Source organism: Amphiprion ocellaris, chromosome 2 (assembly GCF_022539595.1).
Source record: "Amphiprion ocellaris isolate individual 3 ecotype Okinawa chromosome 2, ASM2253959v1, whole genome shotgun sequence".
NCBI lineage: Eukaryota > Metazoa > Chordata > Actinopteri > Pomacentridae > Amphiprion > Amphiprion ocellaris.
Window position 1 is genome coordinate 6691631 of NC_072767.1, and position 17563 is coordinate 6709193.

At 42.5% G+C, this 17563-nt stretch overlaps 1 protein-coding gene across 1 annotated transcript in view; it reads left to right on the forward strand.

Annotated features, from left to right (window-relative positions):
• The window catches only part of wdr18 (WD repeat domain 18), a 33316-nt gene that overhangs the window by 8240 nt on the left and 7513 nt on the right, over positions 1-17563 (forward strand). Inside the window, exons 5-7 of the mRNA XM_023264168.3 lie at positions 720-863; positions 7451-7515; positions 8191-8315. Of these exons, the coding sequence (XP_023119936.1) occupies positions 720-863; positions 7451-7515; positions 8191-8315 (334 nt within the window). The remainder of the gene's footprint in view (positions 1-719; positions 864-7450; positions 7516-8190; positions 8316-17563) is intronic.

Genomic DNA, 17563 nt, shown 5'->3' on the forward strand with positions numbered 1-17563 from the left:
ATAATGACGAAACGCTGTACGTCGTAAACCGAGGGACCCCTGTAGTCAGTACCATGTGGAACATAACTGCAGGTATACGCAAACTGATCCAGCTGTTTTCTGTCGCAGAACCTGAACAGGTTTAGTTTAAATGTTTTTATGTTGTGCTGTTTGGTTAATCTGATTCCAGTTAGCACTAAATGTGCTAACTGGAATCAAAAATGATCCTTGGCAGTGATGCTGTGCTATTTCATTTGATTTTGGACAAATTTGTGGACCTGTCTGGTTGCACTTTGATAACAGGACTTGATAATAGCTTGAGGTCATTTTTAATGCAGAAAAGTGAAATTTACAGCATTTCTAGGTTCCTTCTGCTGGAACATATTTTATATTTTTGGTTGTGGACTGTTGGTCTAACAGAACAACATGTTCTAAGGTGCCAGTCAGTGAGTTGTGAAACTGTGATGAACATTTCTTAGTTTTCTGATGTTTTATCGACCAAATAATTAATCCAGAAGAAATTAATCTGATCTCATGCTGTGACCTGCCAAAGAACCAAAGAACTCCAATAAACATGAAGAGCCTTCAGTGAACCTCAGGAAGCAAATAAAGACCTTCTTCATGTTGTGTTGGTGCTTTGAAGAACCAGAGAGCCTTATGAGTACCATTTAAGAACCTTTTTTTTCCGAGTGTGTTTCGAGGTTTGAGAAGATGACCTCAGCTGTTCTCTACCTGTACAGGTGTGGGAATTATCTTCTGGAGAGCTGCTGCTGTCCATCCTCTTCGATGTGGAGATCATGTCGGTGACCTTTGACCCCAGCGAGTACTTTGTGTTCTGTGGAGGAAGTGATGGGAACATTTTCCAGGTGTCGCTGTGCAGCCAGGTGAGCGTTCACTTCATCATCAGTGTTCTGGTTTATTATCAGACCTTCATCTAGAAATGTCATCAACACCTTCTGACCTCATGCCGCCCCATATCATCATACCACCACCTCTATGCTTCACTGTCAGGACTATGCATTCACTGTGGTAGTCTTGGTCAGGTTCACACCAAACATGCTGGACTCCATCTGAGCCCAACTTATTTATCTTCATCTGACCAAACAGTGTTCTCCAACATCCATCAGGCTTCTTCTCATGTTCTTCAGCAAACTTTCATCTGGAAGTTTAGTTCTGAGCAGCAACCAGGTTTAGCTGTTGTCCTCCATCCATAAAGGTTGCTGTTCTGAAGTGTTCTTCACACTGTCTGAGCTTCACACTTATTCTGGTTTCCATTGAGAACCCCTGAGCCAAGTCTGAAGCAGCTGCCGTCTGTTTTTACAGCTCGATTGTGAAAGTAGTTTACTGTCCGTGGAGTCATTTTAGGAGCTCTGATTAGTGGTACTATGGTACTATGATTAGTGGTTCTATACCTCCTGATTACTGCTGACTCTGTGCTTCACTGGTTTTTAGTTGCTCACTGATCTTCCTGGATTCTTTTCCATCTTTGTTGAGTCTCTCAGTCAGATTTTTCACTTCCTTTGTTCAGTTCTTTTCCATGTGAAGCCATGATGCAGACATAGATAGACACAGTCCATAGGTCCAGAACTGAGACAGTTCTGCTGTTCACAGCTCATTTTAGAACCACATATAAGGGCAGTTTAAGATTAGATTATTTACGCAGTGCAGAAATTGCAGAGAAACATTATATCTAAAAAGATGAGATTTCATTCCCTTGTTTCCCTTGTGTGTTGGTGTTTTATTCTTGGGATGAACCAGTCTTTGGCCTGAAGTACACCGGGATGTTATGTTTGGAGTTTTTCTGATACTTCAGCTATGTTTGGTAGAACAACACTGTTCCTCCTCTTTCCTTTGCTGTTTGTTGTGTTTTCTCAATGTTTTTGTAGATTTAAAGAAGGCCCAGGTAGCCACAGTTCCTCAGTGCTGTCCTAATGGGAGTGTTCCTTCTCCTTTCCCTCTGCGTTGGAAGGAACATTCTCAGCCCGGTGCTTTGAGGTTCTGATGAAAGCAGTTTATGTTCCAGTGGGTGGTGGGAATCTATCAGCAGATATTGGTCTGTGTGGAGGTTTCCTGTAGACTTCAGCGGTGAGGCTTCCATTCTCCTCAACATGCACAGTGGAGTCCAGAAAAAGCAGCTGGTTATCCTTCATGTCTTCCCTGGTGAACTTGATGCTGGTGTTCTCCATGAAGGATCTACTTCTTGGGCTTTTGTTCTGGCCCAGGTGTCGTCCACATATCTGAACCTCTGAAATCAGAGCTCTGTTCTCCACTTCCTCCATGTGGAGTTTGTCCACAATGGGTGAACCTGGAGAACCAATGGACCAGATGAGCTTCTGTCTGGAGAGACTTTGTTCTAGTTGAAGTAGATGGTGGTCAAGCAGAGGTCCAGCAGCAGAAGGAGGTTGGTTCTGTCTTGCAGGAGGCGTTTTCTGACTCCACTCCTCCGATGTGAATGTGAAGAGTGATGTTTCATCCTGGATGTGATGAGTGTTTCCTACCAGTGGTGCTAAAATCAATGCTAGGTGTTTAGCAGTGTTGTAGGTGATGGTCTGAGTGGTGCTCCCTCCTTGTGTATTTCTGGTCTGTCTTGTTTTTGGTTGTTCATCAGAGGAAATACTCTTCCCTCAAAAGTAATCTGATTACTGGGAGGTGATACAGTTTATAATTTTTGGCCCTTTTAGTGCTATTTTACAGGACTGTTGTACCTTCATGTCCTATTCCACCTTGTTACGCCCAGCCTAGGGGTGCTCAAACGTGATCCAAGCAGCAACCAACACACATTATCTCAGAAAAACGAAGTGTTTATTTACAGTACAGGTGATGAGCTAATGAAAGATGTGGTTTGAACAAAAACAAAGTAGTGTTTTAACTTAAGTTCAGGGGGAGCACAACCAAAACAACAAACAAAAACCCCACTAATCTGTTAAGCAAAACTAGCCTACAAAAACTAAACCCGGTAAAAGAAAAACACAGTCTTACCTCGCTAACCTAACATGAGAAAAACCCAGTTAACCCAAAAATGGCAGCTCACTCCTACAATGCATAGTTCTATATATATCTCACAGTTTACTAAACAATGAACGAATTGTGCTGGATGTTTGCTGGTTGGAATCAGTGGTGGATGGATCGCATGCCCTCTGACCCGGAGACAATGCCATCCTTCCACCTTTAGTACCGGCCTTCGCGGTACCAACCAATCGTGCGCCGACCTGACATCCTGACGTCCAACTCCGGCAGTGATACTGCACAGCTCTATTTGAATATCAGACTGGCACATAGAGGAAAACACACAGAGCACAGGAAAAACACCATACATACACGACCACAGTCCAACATGTCCAGCATGGCAAAAAACGTCCAGAAAGACAGAAAAGCTTAAAAAATGACAACAATTGTCCCATGTGACAAAAAGCGTCGAACATGGCAGAAAACGGCCAAAATGTGAACAAACGTCCAACATGACAGAAAACGTCCACCATGACAAAAAACATAAATTGTAGCAACTTCTACATCCTACTAACCTGAGATCCTGTTTAATGGCTGCAGTCTATCCTCAGGTGAGTCTGATTCAGTTCCAGCAGATCAGTGTTGGTCAGACCCATGACGGATTCATTGAGTGAATGTGTTTGAAGTGTTTGTTGTTGGATCGAAGCAGCTCATTGATTTCAGCAGGAACTCCATTAGACAGTGTTTGTTAATGTTCAGAGCAGCTGTAATTATGGCGAAGAGCTTCTCTTTATGCTCTTTATTCACTCCTCTCTGTCTTTTCTTCTTCTTCTCTGACTCAACACGCTGTTGTTTCCTTTCACAGCAGATTTACATTTTAAAGCTTCACCGAGTTAATCCTCCAAACAAACCAGTCGCTTGTTCTCCATAAGAACCTCGTCCTCCCTCAGTACTGATTCTGTCTTTAGTCTCGGAGGACATTTGAATCTGTGAACCGAAGCTGCAGCTCCTCATTTAAACAATGATTTAATCAAACATCCTTCGGCCTCTGAGGAAATATTCAGTTTTTAAAGGAGAGTTCAGTTCAGTTCATGAAGCTCCTGAATATGAGCAGCGAAGCAGGTCTGAGTAGAGGACAGGTGTTGTACCTGTTCTCAGGTAAACCTGTGTTTGATTAACTCTGTTAAATACGGTAACTAAACATCAGAATGAACTGAGCTGAACACCGCTGCTGTTCTCACAGATGGAATCAGGTGAAGTCAAACAAAGGCTGCTCTCACTCAGCTTATGAACTTAATCCATTTGTTCCAAATGTGATGGAATTTGTCTTTTTGGATCTTCAAAGAAAAATCAGCTTTTCCATTTTGAATATTTCTGAAACGATGCAGTCGCAGTCTTCAGTGTAGATGAGGGTGGATTTAACCGAAGAGCCTGCAGCAGATTTATATCCTCAGCTTTAAAGGCAGAACGTGGCCAGATAAAGGCTCTCAGAGTTCAGGGGTATTTCAGTCCTGAATATCGTACTTAATGTTCTGTGAATGCAGTCCAATATGAACCCAGTGTAGGGGAGTCCCAGAATATATGGCCATGATTTACATCCACTGAGTCACAGTCTTCAGCATGTCAAAGTCAAATTCTGCTGTTTTTTTGGTGTGAGGTCTTGAAATATGCCTTGCCGTGATTGCTGTTTTGGACTTCGGGGTTCTTCACACTTGCATGTTTGATCAGGTCTCGCCAGCTACTGCCGAGTCCCATTGTCAGCGAATGATGGGACCCACCAGAATGTGCTGAGAATCTCTCCAGAGTCTCTATCCTAAACTCATTCTCTCTTTCACTAGTATCCTCTTCTGGCCTATTCTATTCTATTCTATACTATCAAGACATCCACAATTATGGTGCTCAGTACCGTTTGTTTAATTATTTATTTATTGAATCTCTTTCTTTTGTGTTGGTTTTCTTTTTTCTTTTTTTTTTCTTTTTTTCTTTTTTTTTATTGATGGGCAGTTAGTAGTTGGGAATAACACTCCACCTTACAATCTTTAATTGCAATAGCACCACCTGTTATTTTCTATCCCTTTTCATCCTGTTCGTCCTGTTTCATCCTGTCCAGTCTTTGTTTCCCCCACACATCACTGAGGTGTAGCACTGCCCTCCCTGGCTCATCATAGGGAATTCTAATAAAGAATATCTGCTTAGCTTTCAGGGAGGGCTGGTGATGGTCACACACATGCACTAAATATTAAAATATTTGGCTGCAAGACTAAAATATGCATCAATCTCATACAATGTTGACACCTCTTTTGTGGAGTTAAACATCCATCCATTCATCCATTTTCTATACACCGCTTAATCCTCACTAGGGTCGCGGGGGGGGCTGGAGTCTATCCCAGCTGACTCGGGTGAAGGCAGGGGACACCCTAGACAGGTCACCAGTCTGTCGCAGGGCTACATATATAGACAAACAAGCACTCACACATTCACACCTATGGGCAATTTAGAATAATCAATTAACCTCAGCATATTTTTGGACTGTGGGAGGAAGCCGGAGTACCCGGAGAAAACCCACGCATGCACAGGGAGAACATGCAAACTCCATGCAGAAAGATCCCGGGAAAGCCGGGACGCGAACCAGGGACCTTCTCGCTGCAAGGCGAAAGTGCTAACCACTACGCCACTGTGCAGCCCTGGAGTTAAACACTGAGAACAAATGCAGACAAAAAAAAGAAGAAAAAAAAAACCAGAGGAGGCGTCACTCAGACTACAGTTCATGTTAAAGCCAAGAGCATTGTGGGAGTTTAGCAGCAACAGGCACCATGACAAAGACTAATGTAGAGGTTAATGACCTCCAATCAGTGCCCACGTGTTGTAATCACCGAACATTGGAGTTAAAAAATGGTGAGAAGTCCGATATTAACATGTAGAATATTTTAAATGTAAAATTATTCTGGGACAGAGTCATGTGGAACCTCAAGGAGTAAAGATATCTGTGATTTCTTCTCTTTTCGATACAGACAAAAGCTCACCTCTGTTAATTGAATTTAAGACCCCATTAACATTAAGGGAAATTGCCTTTACAGATCCTCTTTCTGCTTGCTGAATTAAAATGATCACGGTGCTATTCTCAACAGAAAACCCCAAAAAGCAGAACTAAGACAAGATTGTTTGGAATGGAGAACGCTTGAGCATTTTCCAGGCTTTGAACAGCCTGTTTGCTGACCTGCTTCAGCTCTGAGGGATTAGCAGTCGTGGAAAATCCCTCTTTTATGTCTCCATCACATCACTATGATTTCAGCTTGCGTTTCACAGGTTCTTGTTCATTCTTTATAGCAGACTGTTGAAATGATTCACTCAGTTTATGTTATTGTCCTTCAGGACCTCGTTTATTCTCAGTCTGACTGAGATTCACGGTCGGGATCAGGGCTGGTGTTTAGTGGTTCCACATTTCTGTTGCTGCTTCTTCCTTTATTTTATTATTTGGAAAGGTTGTTATTACAGAGACACACCACAGGATGAGAGATTGCTGGAATCAAACTTGAAGTCAGGACTCACCAGGTCACCTGTTTCCAAAAACCTGAAACTGAGAATAATGTTCAGCTGAATTCATGCTGCCGTTTCCAGATGTTCCCTAAACGTCCAACATGGGAAGACATGTCCAAAATGTCAAAAATGTCCAACATGGCAAAAATGTCCAAAATGGGAAAAAAAGTCCAAAATGGCACAAAACGTGCAGGATGGCAAAAAACATGCAACATGGCAAAAGACGCCAACATGGCAAAAAACGTCCAACATGGAAAAAAACATCCAACATGATAGAAAATGTCCAAAATGGCAAAAAACGTTCAAAATGGTTTAAAAAAATGTCCAACATGGCAAAAAATGTCCAAAATGACAAAAAATGTCCAAAATGACAAAAAGCGTCCAAAATGACAAATAGCGCCCAACATGGCAAAAAGCATCTAACGTGACAAAAAATGCCCAAAATGGCAAAAAACCATCCAACATGGCAATAAACATCCAAAATGACAAAAAACATCTAACATGGGAAAAAGCGTCCAAAACGACAAAAGAGACCTGAGGAAGCGTCACTCAGACTACAGTTAATGTTGGAGAGCTTGTGGGTTATAGATTATCTAGCAAGGGGCACCATGACAAAGACTTGTGCATCGTTTAATGACCTCCATCCAGAGCTGATGCATTTAAAACCTTGCTAATGTTCTGTAGGTATTCAGGAACCTTGTTGTAAAGCTTCGGTAGCAGCCGATTTTGTGTTTCTTTTTTAACCCAAACCTTCTTTTTCAGAGTTTCTGTCCTGTTGCTGCTCATGTGGAGCTGCAGCTCAATAAAAGCTATTAAATTCAATTTAAAAAACTTTGCGTATCCAAGAAACTTAAATCTGAGTAAATGATGTGCTGTCACTTCTCCACGAAAAATAAGAATAGGGAGTTTGTTTTTGTATCGAGCTGCTATAACAGTTGAGGAAACCTGACTTTATTTCACTGATTATCTGTTTTTGTTTCATCTGCAGAGTCTCAGTCGGGAAAAAGCCTTTCAGTCCGACACCGACGGAAACCAGGTGTTCAAAGGACACAGGTGAGACCACAGAAAGTCGTCTGTTCAGGTGTGAACAGAAAGTTTCCTGCTGTCTTTGATGAGTGGACCACAGATGAGGCTCCATTTTAAATCCAGTCTGAGCAGCTCAGCTCCTCTTTGGTTCAGTTTAGCTGTGGCTTCACGCTGATTAACACCACAAGAACCAGAAACCAGAGCCTGGACTCGCTGCTCCTCTCGTCTGGCAGGAGCTAAACAAAGAGCAGAAGCAAACTCTACAGAACACTATGATAAAGTATAAGCTCACATCCTAAACTCCACAGGATGTAAATACATGAATGCAATAATAACTTTATTTATATAGCAGTCTTAAGAATAGCATTCACAAGATGCTTAGACAGTCAAAGCAAGATATAGGAGACGAGTCAGAGCAGTCAATTAACCCTTTGAGGCCTGAATTCATTTACAATTATATAAAAAAATAATTTTGTGTTTTTGCTTTGAAGCTGATCCTAAATTAAGTGGCGAGTGTTAACTTGTCTATAGCACTTAGAATAGATATATAATAATAATAGTTATATAATAATGTAGGTCCCAGTCCAACTGGTCCTACAAATATTGATCAGGGTTCTGGATTCTGGTTCTCCTCAGGAACCTGCTGACTCATCTACTTATTGATCATGAAAGCATACTGAACAAGGTTGTGGTTCTCCTCAGGAACCTGGTGACGTGTCTCTCAGTGTCGATGGATGGGACGCTGTTGCTCTCCGGGTCACATGACGAGACGGCTCGGCTCTGGGACGTCCAAAGCAAACAGAGCGTTCGCTGCCTCACGCACAAAGGTAAGCCCTGCCCCCTAGTGCCACCAGAGGGAGAGGTTGTCCAGCTTGTTTTTAGTTTTTATTTGATTTTTGTAAGATTTTTAATACAAAAAAGCACATTGAACAATATGAACAAAAGGGAGTGGTCCGTCTCACTACTCCACAAAGGAAAGCGGCGGAGTTATGTGACAATCGGTGTATGTTTGTCTGTCTGTCTGTTCCCAACTTTACTCAAAAACAGACTAACGGATTTGGATGAAATTTTCTGGGAAGGTCAGAAATGACACAAGGCCCAAGTGATTTGATTTTGGCAGTGATGCAGCTTATAGTTTGGATCCACGGATTTGTTAAAGATTTCTATATCATTGCCAGATAGCGGCACAGCGTCACTGTAACCATGACAACAAGTGAACACTACATCAGCTGCCTGCTGACGATCACATGATTGTGATCCTTCTACAAATCCACCACTGAGGACTTACCAGGACTTATCCATCAGAAATGATCCAAGGAACAACTGATTAAATTTTGGGGGTGTTTCTGAATCCCATCAGTTCCCGCTACCCGCTACATATTTAGGTCACACAAGTTGATGTCCGTACATAACATACACATGCATAACACACGCCTGTGCTCAGGTCATTTTTTATTAAAAATTTCATTTGTCGGAAATCATACAACTTTAAATTTCTCCAAAATGACTCCGATCATTTAAAACTTTTCCAGAATGACTTGAATCTTGTCCAAAATAATACAGAATATGTCCAAACTGACTCAGTTTGTCCCAAAATGACTAAAAATTTACCTGAAATGACTCAAAATGTGTCCAGAATGCCTTAAATCTTGTCCAAAAGTGCTGAAATATGTCCACATTTTTGCTCACTGTGACTCGTTTTTCAATCTAAAGTCCTGCAGCTCTGTGGAACCAGAGCATCATGAAGGAGAACTCAGAGATGCCTTCTATGCAGCAGTTAGAATGACAGAAATCATAAAAAAGAGACATTTCTAGGCTTATTCATTCTACAGAACTGGTCCAAAATAATTCACAACTTGTCCTAAATAACTCAGATCATTTAAATTCATGCAAACTTCTCCACAATGCCTTGAATCTTGTCCAAAAGTGCTGAAATGTCCACGTTTTTCTTCGCCGTGGTTCATTTTTCAATCTAAAATCCTGCAGCTCTGTGGAACCAGAACATCATGAAGAAGGAGAGAGAACTCAGAGATGCCTTCCGTCATTAGCACTCAGAACAATGGAAACCAGAAAAAAATGAACACTTCTCTGTTTATTTATTTTACAAAAATAAAAAAACCTGCAATCAACATGTCTTCAGGTGTCCAGAGGTGTTCATACACGACAAATCATGGAGGACTCAGCTTGGAGGATTTATTTCACTTAACCAGAAAATGACCTGCAAATATGGACGCAATAATGACTGACAGTGAACTATCACCCGGAGCTGATCAGACTGATTGATCAGTTAATTAAAACTGATGTAAATGTTGTTTTTCTTTGCTGTTGTGGTAACTGGAAGGTAGATTGTTGAGCTTTGGTTTGTTGTTGCGTCTGGTCTTGGATGTGTTGCCGTGGTTTAAATCACACTGAATCAGACGTCTTGTTTCGACATCTGGAGGCTGAATTTTCCTCCATTCTGCTGCTGCTCAGTCCTGTTCTGAACATGTGTTGTATGGACGTATTATAGATGTTGTATCTGCGTTGTGGACAGTAACGGGTGTCGTGGTTTAAATCACGCTGAATCATGCCATTCTTGGTGTTTCTGTGGAGGTGAAGGTGAGTTTAACCTCGGCGTCGCTGCTGGTTTTTTAATGAGGCTTCTGGTCCTTCTGGCCTTCGTCTCTCCAGAGAAGCTTTTGCTCTTCTGTCTCATTCATAATAAGTGATGACGTGGCGGCTGACAGGAACACGAGGAAGAAACGCCCCGCCATGATCATGACGGGCACTTTGTAATTAACCAAATCCTCTCTGCTCACTTCAAACGGACTGTCAGGAGGAGATAATCCCTCCTTTGGCTGGACGGACGGACTCTGGTCGTCCCCCGCCTCCGTCACGTTTCCAGACTCTTCCTGCTCACAATGAGCCAGACCGGGTGTTAAAAGCAAAAGCTTCATCCTCCATGACAGCAGCGCTTCAAACCGATTAGTCTCAGCAGAGCACATCCTGCTGTTGCACATTTATAAAGCAGAGGAGACTCAGCTTTCACTCTGCATTTCTATCTGTTGTCTTAAATCACCACTTGATCGTCTGGAGATTAAAGCTCAAACACAACCAATGTGTTCGTCCGATAATTCAGATCTGAACCTGATTATCTCGACACTAAAGCTCCTTTAATGTCGTTACACCAGAAAACATCAGTATGATGAAACAGCACCTTCAAAAACCATCAGCTGCACATCAGACACCAGCAGAGAGCATTGTGGGAGTTTAGCTAGCAACGGGCACCATGACAAAGACCAAAGAGGAAGTTAATGACCTCCAACCAGAGCTCATATTAAAGACAAACTGGAAGCGCAGGAACTGAAGGAACAAATAATGAGACTGAAACTGGACAAATGTCCATTGTGATCAATCTGTGTTAACCATTCTCTTAGGAGCTTCAGGAGAAACCATCTGGACTTTTCTCGGAGGTTCTTGAACCCTAACCCTTGAACAAGAACCTCCCAGAGAAGTCCAGATGGTTTCTCCTGAAGCTCCTACGTTTGCCATGACCCGGATGACCGAAAATCTCCACAGACATAATCATTACAATCTATCAAGTCCAATGGATATTATGCAGATTGTGCTAATTACTCCACCAAGGAACGAGGTGGCGTTACGTGACAATCAGCATTGGTAGCAACATTATTCAAAAATGGACTTTTCTTAACCATTCTCGTAGGAGCTTCAGTAGAAACCAACTGGACTTCTCTGGGGGGTTCTTGTTCAAGAACCTTGTTCAGGAACTGGACTTCTTTGGGTGGTTCTTGTTCAAGAACCTTGTTCAAGAACTGGACTTCTTTGGGAGGTTCTTGTTCAAGAACCTTTTGTTAAATTCATCAGTGAAAATAAAAATAAGTCAACTGAAATAAAACCAGGGGAGAAAAGGAAGAAGTAAAACTGGCCGTGGTGTAGTTCAGTCAGATTAAACACAGAACCGCAACTGATATTCGCCAAATTATCTAAAATAGTATTCCAGATGTTGACGTTGTTTCTGCTGTTTGATTCAATATTAGTTGGTTGAATCCAGCTGTGGTTTAATTTTACTTGTTATTCAGCAGGAATGAAGTCATTATCAGAGTTTCAGAGTTTAGATTGACAGTCGCATGAATGTTTCATGACAGAATGTGGGTCAGTGTGTGGTTCTGTGTCTGACAGAAAATCTCCAATAAAACTCCAGTTTCCTCCAAACACAAACTGTTGGTTCCAGAGAAACAAAATCAGTTTGTAGTTTATTAATCTGTGAATCGGTGAGTTTCATCCCATCGCTTCGCTGTGACGCTGCTCAGCTGTGGATTTAAACTTAATAAAAGGTTCAGTCAGAGTTCATGAGGAGCGACGAGAGGAGTGCAGATATGAATCGTATCTGCAGAGTTTCTGCTGCTTCAGGCTGTCGAGTCTCAACGTGTCAAACCTGCAAAGTTATTAAGAAACATTCGTCTGACAGCAGAGCGGCGCTGCTGCAGGCGTCAGAGCGAGACCTCTTCACTGCACCAATATCTCTGACACCATCAGGATTCATTACCCCGAGAGACGCCGACGGCAGCACCGGGCCCCGAACGCATCACACTGCAAAGAAGGCAGTCCTGAGGACACTGAGACACCTGAACGCATCACACTGCAAAGAAGGCAGTCCTGAGGACACGGAGACACCTGATCGCATCACACTGCAAAGAAGGCAGTCCTGAGGACACGGAGACACCTGATCGCATCACTTTCCATTTTAGCTCCTTCAGCACCTGTCCCTGTAGTCTATGTTTGATTGTGTAGGTGAGTTATACAGGTGAGTTCTACAAATGGCGTACAGGTGCGTTCCATCTCGGTATCTGCAGTGTGCTGGCAGCTCCTCAGCCTCCAGCTCTCTCTCCATCTGATTCATTGTGTTGGAACACATTCAGACCATTAGTGTGATTCCAGCAGCAGCAGCCAAGCAGTCGATCAATATTAGTAATTGAGTGGGAGATAATTAGCCGGTTTCTATTAGCACAACAAGCAGCAAATATCCTCTGACTTCTCCATTCAGACCATCACAGGTCGTGTTTTTATCCACAGTTTCACTCAACCTTTTTCTTCCTGATTTACAGCAGTGAAGGAGGAAACTGTAAGAACGTGGTGGATTTGATGTTTATGTTGTTAAATCATCAAACATTTATACTGATCCATTTATACGATCATATATTTACACTTTTGGACTTTAGACGTTGGACCAGTATATACGTTGGACCACCATAGGCATTGGACCAGTATATATGTTGCACCAGTATAGACGTTGCACCAGTACAGACGTTGGACCAGTATATACTTTGGACCAGTATAGACGTTGGACCAGTATAGACGTTGGACCAGTATAGACGTTGGACCAGTATAGACGTTGGATCAGTATAAACGTTGGACTAGGATAGACGTTGAACCAGTATACATGTTGGACTAATATAAACATTGGACCAGTACATACGTTGGACCAGTGTAGACTTTGGACCAGTATAAACACTGGACGAGTATGGACGTTGGACCAGTATAGATGTTGGGTCAGTATATATGTTTGATTAATACAGACATTGGACCAGTATATATGTTGGACCAGTATAGGCGTTGGACCAGCATAGACGTTGGACCAGTACAGACGTTGGACCAACACTTCATCAGTCTCTCAGCTGAGATTCAGGTTTGTCCTCACTTGGCCGCTCGTCTCCATGTCTGTGAATTATTCATGGCTTGTCACCGTGGTGACCTCAGCATCGTGTCATTGACCCACAGTGATGCTAATGGAAGGGGTGTGCCCTCAGCCTTCAGCCTGTTGTCTCCTCACGTTTCCACCTGAGTGGTCAAAGACTATTAATGAGCAACAGGATGACTGATGGACTGAAACTTGGCAAATACAGAACCTGTTCACAGCTGGAGGTCTAATAAAAGAATAATGTCTGATCCTGAGCAGCAGGACACCAGACAGTCACTCGACAGTCACCGGACAGTCGCCCAACCGACAGTCACCGGACAGACAGACACCCATATATTTAGTTCCTGCAGGAGCGTCAACTGTGTTAACAGTGGAAGAACCAGAGGAGGAGGTCAGGATCTGCTGCTGTTTCCTTCAGAGTTCTACTGCAACGTACTGAAAACATTCAAACAGCTGAACTGTGATTCATGTTTCTGCTCCAACAGCTGATTAACAGAGTTTCTGTTTACAACAAAATAGTCTCCATCCTGCGACTCTCCAGATCTGTCTCCCTGTGACTTCTTCTGCATTAAGTTCTAGTTGAAGTTTCTCTGTTCTGACTCCGTTTATGGGATGGATCTGACATGTTTCCAGGACTTCAAGGAGAGTTCAAATGTAGCAGGAGCTCTGGGAGCAGAGCAGCACTGAGACACTGATGGGCCTGAACTTTAAATCAGGGTTTCGATTTTTCTTCTTGGTGCAGTCTGAATTTTTTGATTTCACCTTTTACATGATTCATGCTCAGGATTGGCTGTCGGCTACTTCTTGTTCTGGTCTTCAGGTTTTTATGAATTATTTGGACTCTGGATTGTAGTTTTGATGCTCCAGCTGTATTTTTTTGCTTATTGTTTGACAGATATCTGTATTTAAAAGCTCCTAGATCAAGCTTAAGAATTAGATTTTCAGCTGCTTCCAGTTTTTTATGATAATTGTGATTCTAGTATTTTAATAATCTAGTTTGATCTTATAAAAGTTTTCTGACCAGTGTGGTTGAACAGAGATGAGAGAACAGTCAGACGCTGTGAAACAGGTGCGATGTTCGGTTCTGTCAGCAGGTTCTTCACAGTCTCTCCCTGTTGTAATCATCAGACATTTGTCAGTTCACTCGTGGGTAAAAAGCGCTTCCGTCATTACTGCAAACATCTTCGTGTCCCGAGTGATTTGTCATCTCACAGCCTCTCAAATTGATCCTCGAGGTAATCTGAGCAAAATTAATTTGAAAAATCCCCAGACAGGAGTCGGGAGTGACGGCGGGTCGAGGCTCGGCGCTGTCGGAGGGAAACCTCCTCCCCTGGAAGAATGAAAACAGAGGAGTGAGCAGGAACTGTTGAGGATTTGGGTATTTTATGGAGGATTGAAGGGTGGGGTTGCTGCTCTCAGAGGCAGTAAATCAGCTCCCACATGTTGTTTCTTCGCTGTGATTTGGAGCTTTTGTTGGCGTGAAATGAGTCTGGCAGAGCGTCGCCTCGTCGGCTCGGCTGCTGATTTATTGATTGAAGGCAGAGCAGAGAGACGCTCTGTCTTTGTGGCCTCCCTCTGATAAGCTGGAAATCAAGAGTTGTTTCTGGTGGAAGAATGGAAATGTTTTTGTGCAGAGATTGAAGTGGAGGTTGAGCAGATTAAAGCTGCTGTTGCTGCTTCACCTCCTGGTCGGCTTAAACAGGTCGCTGCAGATTTATTCTGGTTTTCTGAACTTGACCAACCTTCATATTTGTTTTTCAGGATGAATCCAGCAGCTGGTAGTGTGCTGCTTCACTCATTTTAAACATTTTTAAATAACATTCATTCATCTTCTAGATCAGATACTGAATGATTGAACGTTTGACTGGATTGATCAGTAAGTATTGATGAAGGGTTCATGAGTCAGGACAGTTTGGTTCTTACAGTTTCAGAATGAAGATCAAGATCAGTTTCAGTTACAGCTGCAACTAACAATAATTTCCACTGCATTGATCTGTGGATTATTTTGTGGATCAGTTGATCAGGTGTTTGGTCTTTCCAGTGTCAGAAAATGGGGGGAAAAATATGTGGATCAGAGTTTCCTCAAATGTCTTGTTTGATCCAAAGATATTCAGTTTACTGTCTTAGAGGAAGGAAATCAGAAAATATTTGTGACAGCAGTCAAATGGAAGTGTAATGAAAAGGTAGATGGTCGCCATGGTTACGGACAGAGAGGATGATGGGATTGCAGCAGTTTTTAGGTCATGGTGGTTACATTTATGTTCATAATGCTGCTGAATGTCCATTTTTACATTAGTTACAGAAACTTTCACCTTTTATCCGCCATGGTTTTCTTCTTTTCATCTTCACCTTCAGCGGCTCATAACTCAGAAGCTCAATATATTCATCATTTTTTCACAGTTAAATTTATTGCAGCCACATAGCGGTTACTGACAGATGTCTGTTTACATGAGGGATGCAAATTTTAAACAATTATCTTAACCACTAGTCATCAGTGTTATTAATCAATGATCGATCATTAACATGATTGCGAGGTGATATATTTTTAATCAGATTGTTACCAGCAGATATTTGATCAACTGAACAGTCAACCAACTGCTAAAGAAAGTTCCTGTCGGATGGATTTATGCAAAAATGAAGTAATTTTATCAAACACAATTTTACAACAACGGACCCTCCTGCAAGACCGGAACCACCAGGTCAAGGCTGTAGAACCTGGAAGGAAGAACTGTGGAGGATGAAAAACCCTGGAGGCTAAAAAACCCAAGATGAAGAACTCTGGAGGCTGAGGAACCCAAGATGAAAAACTTTGGAGGCTGAAGAACCCACGAGGAGGAACCCTGGAGGCTGAAGAACCCAAGATGAAAAACTTTGGAGGCTGAAGAACCCACGAGGAGGAACCCTGGAGGCTGAAGAACCCAAGAGGAAGAACTCTGGAGGCTGAATAACCCTTGAGGCTGAAGAACCCAAGAGGAAAAACTCTGGAGGCTGAAGAACCTAAAGGCTGGGTTATACTGTCCGCACGAACGAGCCGCGTGAAAATCTGCTGGAGAGACCTTTTGTGACTTTATACTCCTTGCGGCGTCTGCTCCCAAACTGCACATCTACCTGGTCTACTCTAGTACTAAACTAGAGTAGAAGAAGTTTGCCATTGTTCACACCACTTACAACATGGCATTTTACCGAATAGTTGCATTTCAGCAGTTAGTTTTAATTTCACACCATGAATTGTTCATATCATGGTTACCACGGTGATGTCTGTGTGATGAATCGTATAAGTGCACATATTTCTAGACTTCAGCTACGAGTAGGTCCTGGTCCTCTGCCATGTTTTTCTTCACGGCTCCATCCACATAGTTAGAAAAATGTGGAGGTACACGATGCGGAAATTTTCCGCGTGAGAAAGGCCATTCGAGGGGGCATGGCTGCTAAAATGACATAATTTGTCCGCACGGACCTCGCGGATGCGGGAAGCATAAAACAAGCTTATCACTGCTGAGATTCTATATTATGAAAATTCAGAAATGAAAACTAAATTTGGATTAATCAAAAGATGTAGAGGAGAACTGTTTGTAGAGACCCTAAAGGTCTTGGTCCCCTGAAGGTCTGGGTTCTATGGACAGTTGCTGACTGAGTCTAACCCTGTTTTGTGTTGTAACTTTGCAAATATTTAACTTACAAAAATCCCGTCAAACACTTGAGGAGCCATGAAATGGTTGACTCTGACAGTTCCACCAAGACCTCCTGGGTTCTCAACAGAACCCATGTAAGGTCACGTTTCATGCTCAGGTGGACGTCTGTGATGTGACCCTGTTCTGGACTCGTTGGACTCCTGAGGTTTCCATCAGAGACACGAAAGTCATTTGAGACACTTAGATTGCAGCAGCTTTAATATTTCACAGTGAAATCAGAAGTAGAGCAGTTTTAATATTTTACACTGAAATTATTTGAAGACCTTCAGAGCATCCTCGAGTCACTCTGGTTCTACTGGGAACACTGCCATTTGATCTGTCTTTCTCCTCAGGTTTTATTAACAAGTTACTGAGTTCTGATGCTCTTAGTGATGACACTGGTCCAGATGTCAGATAAAATGACAGCTTATGATAAGTGGGTGTAAGGATGACTGAGCCCAGCAGAGCTGACATCCTGGGAACCATCCATCCATCCATCCATCCATCCATCCATCCATCCATCCATCCATCCATCCATCCATTATCTATACACTGCTTAATCCTGGACAGGTAACAGTCTATCACAGGGCTACACATACAGACAGTCAATCACACTCACATTCACACCTACAGACAATTTAGAATCACCAGTGAACCTCAGCATGTTTTTGGACTGTGGGTGGAAGCTGGAGAACCCAGAGAAAAC